The 11112-nt window shown below is 59.0% G+C and overlaps 2 protein-coding genes across 2 annotated transcripts in view; one reads left to right on the top strand and one right to left on the bottom strand.

Moving 5' to 3' along the window:
* The first annotated feature begins 32 nt into the window (after positions 1-32).
* On the top strand, positions 33-5597 carry CENPO (centromere protein O). The gene is made up of 7 exons (XM_085305634.1): positions 33-73; positions 220-473; positions 943-1112; positions 1473-1596; positions 2448-2707; positions 3312-3483; positions 4623-5597. The coding sequence occupies exons 2-7, from the start codon at positions 404-406 to the stop codon at positions 4745-4747; spliced, it is 921 nt and encodes a 306-aa protein (XP_085161760.1). The 5' UTR covers positions 33-73; positions 220-403; the 3' UTR covers positions 4748-5597.
* Positions 5598-6836: 1239 nt separating this feature from the next.
* Positions 6837-11112, bottom strand: part of ADCY3 (adenylate cyclase 3) — a 10807-nt gene continuing 6531 nt past the window's right edge. Inside the window, exons 9-20 of the mRNA XM_085305679.1 lie at positions 10962-11104; positions 10699-10860; positions 10527-10614; positions 10174-10290; positions 9774-10027; positions 9594-9675; positions 8983-9141; positions 8476-8622; positions 7945-8058; positions 7716-7842; positions 7300-7424; positions 6837-7218 (exon numbers count right to left, since the gene is read on the bottom strand). Coding sequence (XP_085161805.1) covers positions 7036-7218; positions 7300-7424; positions 7716-7842; positions 7945-8058; positions 8476-8622; positions 8983-9141; positions 9594-9675; positions 9774-10027; positions 10174-10290; positions 10527-10614; positions 10699-10860; positions 10962-11104 — 1701 coding nt within the window. The 3' untranslated portion in view covers positions 6837-7035. The remainder of the gene's footprint in view (positions 7219-7299; positions 7425-7715; positions 7843-7944; positions 8059-8475; positions 8623-8982; positions 9142-9593; positions 9676-9773; positions 10028-10173; positions 10291-10526; positions 10615-10698; positions 10861-10961; positions 11105-11112) is intronic.

Below are 11112 nucleotides of genomic sequence, written 5' to 3'. Positions count from 1 at the left end.
TGGGAAGGGCCCAGTCAAGCTCCCAGAGGGTCACTGTACCGAGCCCCCTGGGCTCTCTGGGGCTCCGATGTCTGTGTGTGCCCTGCCGGCAGCTCCCCTGGGGCTGGCAATCCTACTCAGCCCCTCAGGGGGAGGTTTCCTTGTAGGGGTGGTGCAAAAGGGGCAATTTGTAAAAAAAAAAAAAAAAAAAAAATGGTGGTTTACGATGTGCCGTTTCAGCTGCTGTCCCACAGGTCCATCTCTGCGTGGCACCTGCCTGGGAGCCAGGCCTGTCCGCTGAGCGTTTTGGAGCCCCATCCCAAGAGTGCGAGGCAAAGAGAGGTCCTGCGGAGCAGAGCTCTTGCGGCCCCCACGCCGCTGCGTCCTGGGACAGCGCCCGGCAGAGCAGGGCTTGCCTTGCCCAATGTCTGTGCTTCCACTCGCTCGAGAGCGGCGAAGGAAAGTAGAAGAAGGGAGAGCATATTCGCAGGATGGTGAGCTGCCCTTTAACGCAGAGGGGTGCCTAGAGCGCAGGGGGCAAGCTGTGCTCCCCTGCAGGATGTCCCTGTAAAACAYGTGGGACCGGAAGCGACCTCCTGGCTTGCGTTGGTTCACTCATGGCCAGCTTGGGGTGACACGTAGCCTGACTGCTCTGTGTCTCAGGTTAGCAAACAAAATTGGGAGTTCTGGGTCTCTGGGGATCAAGACTGGTGCATTCGCTGCCTTAGTCTGTCCTTCAGGAAGTTAGCTAGCTGCATGGGGTGTTTATTTTAACGTCTGCTAGCGCCTGGTCTTGTTGTTTAAATGCCCAAAAGCCTTTTTAGCAGAAGTTTGCCTTTCCTCTGCCCCACTGGAGAGCTGCTTTGTGTATCTCTACTGGGCCTGCTTTGTTTTRGATATCACAGTGTGAACAGCTAGTAGGCACAGCCTGGATTTTTGAGCGTGTCGTGTTCTTCCTTGCAGGGGTGTTATCTCATCTGGAAATGCTGGAGGCCCAGGCTCATGAGGCAGCCCTAAAGCAGGAGGAAACTGAGCAGCAAGAGGAGAAACTGGCCAGGCTGAAAGCCAGAGTGCGGGAGCTGAGGCTTCGGAGGGATGAGCTGCGGGCTAAAGTGGACCTGCAGCAGCAGAGGGTGAGAGCGGGCTCGCTGCAGAGGCCCAGCAAAGGGCTCCGGCACGCTCCCGCGCTCCTAAGGCGGGTTTGCTGAGCTTATTTACAGAGTACAGCCAGCTGCTATTTTTTATTTTCCCTTTTTAAGTAACATATAGTCCTGGTGCCCACTGTTTCCAGTACAGTGCAGTCCTGCTGGGTCCCCTTGCTTACAGGTTGTGTGGCCGTTTCCAAGCTCTCTTTTCCCCCTCTTCTTCTTGAAATGCTCTCGTGTTTATCTCAGAGCCAAGTTACCTCCCTGTAGCCTGACCGTGGTCCCTGACAGGGACGCGTTTTATGTCAGTAACTCTGAGCTGTGGTTCTCATCTTCCGGCTTTTCTAGCTCCTCGAGAAAGAAGGGGTCGTGACGAGCGGCGTCTCAGACGCAGCCCGGCCCAGTGACCGGGCCGTTCTGGAGTGGAAGATTAAAAATGTTCAGGCCATGCTGCAAGTCTTCTACCTCACAGGTAACATCCCAAGACCTGTTTGTGGTCAGCTGATGGCTGCATTTTCGGGGTGCTGGGTTTTGGAGGATGACCTTGATGCGAAGTGTAATTTCCCTGTTAATATGCTTCTATTGTGCTTTAAGCCTTTCAGGTCTGAAGCTGCTGGAACAGCAATCACGTTGCAGTACCCTGTCCCACACAAAAGGCCTCTGGGGTGTTGCAGAGCCTGTTGTTTGCTGAACTGCATCGTTCAGACTATGATCTAGATTCTGGACAGTGTGCAACTACTTTAGTCCTCATTAGCTCTTTGGGAGTTAGGCAGTTAAATACCCCATGGGTCTGGCTTTTCCAGGCAAGCTTGCAAAGCCAGCATACTCTTCTCATGTGTTCCTGCACCTGCTTTTTATTTTTAGTTTCCATTATTTTATTTTTTTTTATTTTTAGTTTAGAGTGTGAGGGAAGCAAGTCCTGCCGTGATGCAGGTGGGTTGAGCTCAGGAGCGTACCCGATCCTTTCCTCAGCAGTGAAATGCTGCCTTCCTCCACCCAGGGCTGCTTGGGACACCAGAGCAGCCTCTTCTCCACGCTAGAGCCGGAACGCATTTGGAGGTGGCAGAATAACTCAGTCATTGGGAACTTAAGCTACCARTCAATAATATTTGCATTTCTTAGGAGTCCGTTATCAAAAGGTTGCTGTGCTTGGTGTACCTAAACTCTTCCAAGTCTTTAATCCTCTTAGAGACCTCTCTGAGCTGGTGTAACATATTTYGTGTATGGGGATACAGCTCCTTTGCAGTCCCTATTGCCCCCGCGAAGCTTCCTTGTGGCAACGAGCTATAATGCTGCTAAGTAAACCCTCTCTCTGGACCCAAGGGATCAGTGGGAAGCTGACCAAGCACGGCGTGTGTTTCTGCATCAGCACTGCTTACGAGGGCACCTACCTGGATTCCTACTACYTGGACCTCGTCACCAAGCTGGAGGTGCAGATTCGCCGCCACTCTGTCCCCGTCTTTATCCCCTTGGAGCAGCTAGCCAAGAAGTACTTGCAGACAGACATCAAGCGCTTCCTGTCTGTGCTGTCCGACCACCTGAACGCCTACGTTGGGAGGAGGTACCAGGCTGACCAGTTACAGGTACCAGTGGCCCAGCGTGATGTTCAGCTGTCCTTTTCCCTTTTGCGTACCAAGAGACTTTTTGAGATGACCTAAAAGTGCAGAGCGAGCATCTTCCCCTCCCATCTCCCAGCTAAACGAGGCTGTACCTCCAAACCCGTGTAGCAGCAAAGTGAAGTGTCATAAGCACAGTTCACGTGTTCCTGTGTTCTCAAACTCAGTTTTAACAAAACTGTAAGTTACACTGGAGTAAGTCCCTTAGCTTTTGCCACGTTCCCTGTCAGGATGCTCTGAGTGCTAACATTCGCGTTAAGCTCTCTGAGGGAAGGGTTTGCTACCCTCACAGTCCTGTTTGTGTACRTGTGAGCGGAAGGGTAGGGAGAACGGAAAGAGATTTCATCGAAATCTTAAAGCCACGTGAGTGCGTCCGCCTCAGAAGTGCTGGGGAAACCTGCGCTTGCGAAATGGGGAACGTGCTAGGATTTCGTGTACACCCTTAGGCCCTCCTCACCCACGGCTCACTCAAAGTACAGCGTGGGGACGCTGCTCTTGGCCAGCGCCCAGCTCCATGCTGAGGGGCTCCCTCTATGGCTCGCTGTTGCAGAGGTTGTCCTTGTCCCTCCAGGAACGCTTTTCAGACCGCCTAGAAGGAACCTTGCAGAGGAACTCCTTGTGTAACGTGTTGGTCTTTAAATACAACACGTCAGGAGACAAACAGGCCTTTCCGTTCCGCGCGAAGCTGCTCTATGGAGATCTCTGTCGCAGCCTCCCCACCGAAGCCGTTATTTCGTGCACGCGTAAGTGGACGGCGCTGGCGTCTGTCTCTGATCTTCGAAGGGCTGGCGTTCGGCCCTGCGGTCTCTGGGGTGGGGTGACASAGGAGTTGTAGGGGGATAAGATTGAATTCCTTTAGCACCAGGAATTTCTTTCTCAGTGCAATTAGAGAAACGATTAGCGAGCGCTCCGCAGGTGCAGGCGGAGCCCTGGTGTTGGATGCCTTGTGCTGTGCAGCTACACCCTAATCGCCTCTGCTGTGCCGTTAGGCATGCTGGCATGTGTGTGCGGTACAGCAGMGTGGAGAGAGGCAGAAGCGAGGTTTGTGACCCCTGTGGAAGAGGCAGGGATACTCTGAAATACTGACAACAGTGATTTCTGCCTGAAACGCTTTCTCAGTACCACCTCCTCCCCCCTCTTCCGTTTCCGTGACGCTGATACGGCAGAGACTGCCTGCRATGCTGGATGTCAGGTGCAGCCCTAACAGTGTGTCACAGATTAATGCTGGATCTGTGCTTTTTATGACTGGTTAACTCTGGACATCGGATTGGGTTGAGGAATCACTCGCCTGTTTCTCTGCCGGTGGCAGTGGAGAGCTGTGGGCTTGCTCCAGCGGCCCGRCATCCCGCTCCGCCCGGGCGAGCTGGCTGGGCCGTGAAGCGCCCAACCAAGGTGCAGCTAGGTGGAGCTCCAAGAGGAGCAGCTCAGGCTGGTCTCTGGTTCGAGGCACCTGTGGTGCTCCTCTGGTCACTGTTGGAGGGGAAACTGTGCGCTGTATAGACAGTTCCCGTTCTTCTTGCCCTGCGGTAGGCTGCCCTTCGTAGGGGAAGCTCTGCCTTCRCTCCCCAGCTTGCGTCTTCCGAGCTGGGAAAGCAGCTAGAGGGCTARGGCATCCCCACGTTTTTGTCCTCTCGCAAACAGCCCTTCAGCTGTGGGTGTTTCTGAAGCACTTGTGCTCTCTGCAGCCGTTCAGCTCCCTCGGGGATGATGTTGGACACAGCGTTAGGAAGGAGARAGAAGGGTTATGAGGAAAGAAAAAATTGATGGCAAAAAGGAGAGTGGAAAATCTCCTAAGGGACAAAGGAAGAATTAGAAGCAAACAGTTATTCTACACTAGTTACGTGTTCCCTTCCCCACTGATGTGTTGGCTTCTCTCTACCAGCGGATGCTCCCGCGTCTCTAGCAGGGAGGACAGCAGCTCACTCGGACGTGTTTCGCCGTGTGGCTCTGCACAAAGCCTTTGACTCATTCAGCAGCCCTGAAGAAAGCCTGGATCAAGCACCATAAGCGAGTCCGGCCCTCCCCAGTACCGTGTATTTCCTGATCTTCCCAGCCCGCGCGGAGTGGTCTCGAAGTGCGAATGTTTTCTGTGAACTGCAGCACTGTGGCTGGGAACCTGCTGAGCAGCAGTTGACCCAGTTTGAGTCTTGAGAGTGATATTTCCTTAAGGCTTTCAGGTGTCTATTCCAGATAAACTTTCCTCAGAGCCATGCCTGTTCCTTGTAGTTTGGGAGCTGCGCGCAGTGTTTCTCTGAGATGGTGCCGTGGTTCCACAGGACTCCGTAGCCACGGGAAGTGGCTCGCCGTTGGAATGAGAAATTATATTAAAACTTTGCTCTCTTGGTGCTTTTGGGGCAGCAGGCCTGTAGATCACCACTGCGCACTAACCCAGACAGCAGACCTTGACAAGCGGGGAGCCAGATGGGTTATCTGTCCCCTGCTTACAAGGGCCAGGAAAAGACGTCAGGTGAAACCCTGGGATTAGGGGACAACAGGGATCATTTTGCTAGGCCACTGCATCGGGTTTGGACAGCGGTGAGGTTTGGTGGTTGCCAGCAGCACCCCGTGCCCGTGTGCAGGCTGCACCACCAGTGTTAAACCCCCCAAAGCGTTAACGCTGAACTCTCGCAGTGCCTTCGGACGTGCGGTTGCCCTCCCCTTTGGGCACAGGCCTGCTTTCCTGATGTCTTGGCRTCACTTTTGCTCCAAATTTGGATTAGAATCTTTAAAAAATTGTGGTTTTGTAACAGGACTTTTTTTTAGCTTGTTAATAAAAACGCTGTTATGGAAACTAGTACTCAAATCTCCTTTGAGCTTTTGAAGTCGCAAATAAAAATACTGCGTTGCAGAAACTGTAGTACTTAAAAATCTCCTTTTATTGATTTCTTTTAACCTTTTAATGTGTAGTTTAGACAACGGTTTCTTCTTTTGTCTCATTTTTATGCCAGTCTTGTTTGATTCTTCGCGTCAGTGCGGCGTGTAACCTGCTGCCCCAGTCCTGCACCCCTTGCTGTTAAGGTATCTTTCYTTACCTTGCCCAGAGGAAGAGGCCTGGACCCTGCTTGGCCTGCGAGGGAAACCAGTGGCAAAGCCGGGCTCGCCCCAGGTTGCAGGCCTAGAGTCCAGGGCGCGGAGGCCCGCAGCGGTCCGCGCCCGGCGGCTCGGCCCCGGGTCTCTCCCCCGCCCTGCTCCGTGCCYGCTCCCGATACGGCGCCCAGCGCTTGGACGCGCTTCCCGCCATCAACCGGGTGCTGAGGCTGCGAGGACGGAGCGGCAGGGGCAGCGAACGCGGATTTTCTTTCCTTCTCTATGATTTTTKGGGGGAAGGAGGGAAATTCATGCCTGGGGCAGGGGGGAGCAGGATGCAGCCCCAATGCCTGCGCTGGCCGAGCTGCGCCAAAGGAGAGGCGCGAACGGCGCTGGTGGGACGGCGGGCTCTAGAGCCGCCCTCCCCGTTACGGACCCCTCCAAACCCGAGGCCCCTCCAAACCCGAGGCCCCTCCAAACCCGAGGCCCCTCCAGACGGTGCCCAAGCGCTTTCCACCGTAGCCACCGCCCGCAACACAGCAGACACAGAATCAGGCTTTGAAATTCAACCACTTCTATTCAAGAAACTAGTAGCGTAATTACACTCCCTCCGACCCTGACAACGCGGGCTGAACAACAGTCCYCCTCCTCCTCCTCCTCCTCCTCCTCGGCMGGTCCCCGGTCCTCTCTTCCATTAAGCAACAGCGAAGTGCAGGGCAGCATCAGGCTGAGAGAGCCCCCGCCGCGGGGCGTGAACGGTCACGGTTAAAAATATAAATATCGATTTGCTCTTTCATATATATAATATATATATATATATTTTTTTATATAGCTATCTGAAATGCACTATTGTTTTCCCGTTTCCTCTCCAAGCCCCAGGCGACGCGCTCGCCTGCTCCCTGCGCTCCTGAGGATGGACTTTGGATGAGCTAACAGCGACCCCGAGCGCTGCCGCTGCCGGCGCGCGGCACGGACGCGGCGGCTTCCCGTCCGGCCCCGAGCTTGCACCGCCTCGCGCCCAGCGCCGCGCACCCCTCCCGCCCGCCCAGCCCCGGCGGAGAGGAAATCGAGCGAATCTCCCCACCTCCCCCCAAATTCCCGGGGACCCTGGCGGGAGGCGGTCGGAARGGAGGGAGGGGGCAGGTTGGCTCCTGGAGGCGGGTTTCCCGTCCGGACGTCGGGCGAGCGGCAGGCGCTCGGAGCCGGCTCCCCTCCGCGCCGCGGAGCCGGTGGCTGTGGTCCCTAGCAGGCGCAGGACGCCTGGGCCCTCACGAGCTGTCCACCACCTGGTGGGGCAGGGTGACGGAGGAGCCGTTGACGAAGGAGCCCTGCTTCTCCCGGCCCTTGAGGAAGAAGGTGAGCAGCTCGCCTTTGCCCTTGACGTAGATGGCCCCGCGGCGCACGAAGCGGAAGCCGTACTCCTTCAGGATGAGGTGGGTCTCCTCCACCACCTGCGGACGCGAGGCGAGACCGGGAAGGGGGATCCGCTCCCGGCGCCCGGAATTGGGCTGTCACGYAGCGTCCTCACCCACCTGTATGTTCCCCATCACGCCGGTGGACTCCATCCTGCTGGCCACGTTGACCGTGTTGCCCCAGATGTCGTAGTGCGGCTTGCGGGCGCCGATCACTCCCGCCAGCACGGCCCCCTTGTTCATGCCTGCACGAGGACAGCCGGACATCACCCACCTTCCCGTCCCAGGAAGCACCAGTGGGCTCTGCTCCTACCACCCCCCTGCCTGGGATGGGTCGGGGCAGCCTGTCCGGGGCAGAAATGTTGCCCCAACCTTGATGCCTGCAGCTGCAATCAAGTCTCTAAAKTATGGCTGCTGCCAGATGTCCCTCTGCTTGGAGGAAGACAAGGGTAGGAGGGACGGGGGCGCAGAGGAAGGCCCTGCCCTYCAGAGTGGCACCTGGGGGCCTTCACCCCCTTCCCCACGGCCAGACTTGCCTATTCGGAGCATGAAGTTGTTGAAGGACTGGTAGTTAATGTTCATCAGCGTCACCTTCATGGCTAAGGCAAAGTCGGCCAGATCAGCTAAGTGCTGCCAGCGCTCCTTTTCCGAGAGGGTCTCCTTCTGCAAGAGTGGTGGGGGTCAGGCGTACCCTCCCTCCTCGACTGCCCTTCCTGCTGCACGCCGCGCCACGGCGGTGCCCGCCGGCTCTTGGGACCCCCTTACCTTGGTGTTGTAGCCATTGSCGTTGGCATCGGGGGTCACTCCGGAAGCGGCCATGTAGGTGCTGCCGATGGTTTTGATCTTGGTGATGCACCGGAACTGGGGCTCATCCAGGAGCTGGGCCATGGAGACCAACCTTCAGGCACCCCAGGGCCACGGCAGCGGGACGGGAACATGGAGTCCCGGGGACCACGGGGTGGAAGCACCGGGTCTCCCTGCCCCAGGATGGAGCCAGGCTGAGCCCTGGCTGTGCAGGCTGGCACTGGTGCAGGCTCCCACGTCCTTCTGCAGGACCCTAGGACACTGCCCACCAGGGCATGGTGTAACCTAGGCCCATGTGCCCAGCCCTGACCTATCCCCAGACAGGGTYTACCCCAGGGTATCTCTGGGGTTGTTGGGATGGGCCTTGGTTGGGATAAACATGATGGGACAAGCAGGACGGGATGGCAGGAGACACCCAGATGCACTCCGTAATAGATGTTGGCCAAGGGCAGCCCTGCACCGGCCTGTGTGGTCAGCTCCAGCCTGACTCACCGCATCGAAGTCGGAGATGATCTCGTTGAGGAACCGCAGGCACTCGATCCCCCCGTTGTTGATGCTCTCCTCCGTGTAAAAGTCGGCGAAGTTGGGGAGGGAGGCGAACATGACGCCGATCTCGTCGTAGGACTGGCTGTAGAGCTCCTGGGGATGGCACAGCAGCCGGGAGGGTGAGCCCAGCACCGCCAGCACGCCCAAACCCRTTTGCAAAGCACCCTCAGCCCCTGGGTCATCTTGGCATGCATGAAAAAAATTAGGGTRCCCTGCAAGCCTCTTCTGCCCTGGCAAAGATGTCACCTCCCTCCAACCAGTGATGGCCCAGTTAGAACCCTAGACAAGTCCAACAGATCTGGAGATCTTGCACCAAAAATTGGGGCATATCGCTAAGTTTTACCATGTTGCTGAGGGACCCCAGAGCAGCCCCYGTGCGTGAGACCAGGCTACATCGCCCCAGGTGCCTGTGGCCGTGGGGCGCCCGTGTCTACCTTGCCCTCGTCCCCTCACCTCATCCCGCTTCTTGGAGCCCAGGAAGTGCCGGGCCACGTGCTCGGGCAGCATATTGGTGACAAGGGCCTCGTTCCAGCGCCTCATCTCGTAGACCCGCTCCTTCTGGTCGTGGACGTCGATCTTCCAGAGGAAGAGGGTCCTGGCCAGCTTCTCCACCTGCAGGTGGGAAGGAGAGGGGTGCCGCAGCGCCACCGGGTGCCCCACGGCTACGGGGACTCCTCCCAGGGCTGGGCGCATCCCGGCCAGCACCAGTGACGAGCTGGAGGGTGGCTCAGGGACAAGGCCAAGCACTGATAGGAGCTGTGAGACCTGCCCCAAGGAAGGCAAAGAGCTGCACCGTGATGTCCCCAGGGTGGGCACAGGCCTGGGGCCACCACAGTGCTGTCCTGGCGTGGGAAAATAGGGTGGCTTTGCAAGCCGCTGAGCTACACCGAGGGGTCCAGGGCATCACTGGAGAGCAGAGCTTTCCCACCACCAGGTGCGAACCCTCGGCGGGTGCAGGAAACTCAAGGCTGGACGTGGGGCTGGACGCAGCCGGGAAGGTTCCCGCGGGACGGAGGCAATCCTGCCACAGACCTTGGGAGGGGAGCGGGGGCCGCGGCACTCACATGGCGGGAGAAGTAGTAGAAGCTGAGCATCACCACGAAGATCATCGCTGTCATGGAGTACTTGGAGGGCACAGGCGTGGCCCTGCCGGGGAGACGCCGGCAAGGCGTGGGTGGGCCGCGAGCGGTGGGCCTGGCCGTCCCCACGCTGGGCTGCCCTCCGCGTGCCCCACGGCCCCTTACGCGCCGTGCTGGCCCCGCCGCCGGTCGTACTGGTCGAAGAGGTGCTCCCAGGCGTAGATGTTGACGGTGCCGGCCGCCGCGGTGATGAGCACCATGAGGGTCAGCTTGACCATGTGGCTGACCTGCACCAGCATGATGGTGGCCACCAGGGCCAACACGGCGATGTAGCTGTAGTACTTGGGCTGCTCGCCGCAGCCGCCTGACCGCGGCGCCGTCCCGTTGCCGAACGCGGCGTAGACYTGCTGGCAGCTGAGCTGGGGGACCGGAGGGCAGGGTGAGCACGGGGCGCCCCACACCCAGGCACTGTGCACGGTTATGGGTCTGCCCGAAGGCRTCAGGCGTGCCGGGAGCCCGGGCAGTGCTGTCCCCGCCTCGCCGCGGGACGAGGAGGGCCCCTCACCATGTCCACGATGTCCGCCGTGGTCACGATGACGATCGCCGCCATGGCCCAGGTGTTGCGCGCCCAGCGGGTCCGGTCGATCCACGTGGAAAAGGCCACGAGTTTTTTGGGAAAGACCTATGGGGAGAGGAGGTCCGGGCAGGAGACGGGGCCGCATCCAGCCGCGCGGACGCCCCCTCCGCAGTGCCTCCGGCTCTCAAGGCAACCAGCCGCCCGGAGAACCTCAGTGTCCTCCTGAGCCCACCGTCCCCACCGGGCTGGAGCAGGAACGGTGAYGGAGACGTGCCCGGGCACAGGCGCCACGCCGAGCCCCTTTGGCAGGGGCTCAGCACCACCCAGGACGCGGCTCCTACCCTGGGGAAAATCGCCGCCAGCGAGCAGACGGTCAGGACGAGCAGCAAGACCTCCCCCACCACGAAGGTCACGTAGTTGGCCACCAGCCTGCACGGGGAGCAGAGGAAGGCGCTCGGAGGCCCGGGACGGGACGGGGGGGGACCGGCCCGACCTCCCCCAGCACCCCCTTACCAGGGGTCGATGCAGATCTCCACCAGGGCGGTGAAGAAGAGGACCACGCAGGAGCAGCTGAAGGCCGCGCCGCTCTGCTTCTCCTTCTCCACCGAGTAGCGCGTCTCCATCTCGGGGTCCACGAAGCGCATGGAGAGGCGGAACGTGCTCTTCCCCTTGGACCTGCCGGCGGCACCGTCAGCGCCCGCCGGCGGCCGCGGGGAGCCGTTTCGGACGGGTCCGGGACGGACGGACGGACGGACGGACGCGGGGACACCGCTTACGCCTGCGCGGACTCGCGCTCCAGCAGGGCTTCGTTGAGCAGCTCGTTGAGCTCCTGCTCGTTCTGCGAGGCGTCGATGACCCGCTCGGCCAAGTCGCGGAGCCGCAGCCGCCGCCGCGGGTTGGGGAAGGAGGGTTTCACCGCCTGGCCCG

The sequence above is a fragment of the Rhea americana genome, unplaced genomic scaffold, assembly GCF_003343005.1.
Source record: "Rhea americana isolate MKP2758 unplaced genomic scaffold, rheAme1 scaffold_225, whole genome shotgun sequence".
Classification (NCBI taxonomy): Eukaryota; Metazoa; Chordata; class Aves; order Rheiformes; family Rheidae; genus Rhea; species Rhea americana.
The sequence above is the reverse complement of the archived record's forward strand: the minus strand, read 5'-3'. Positions and strand labels throughout refer to the sequence as shown.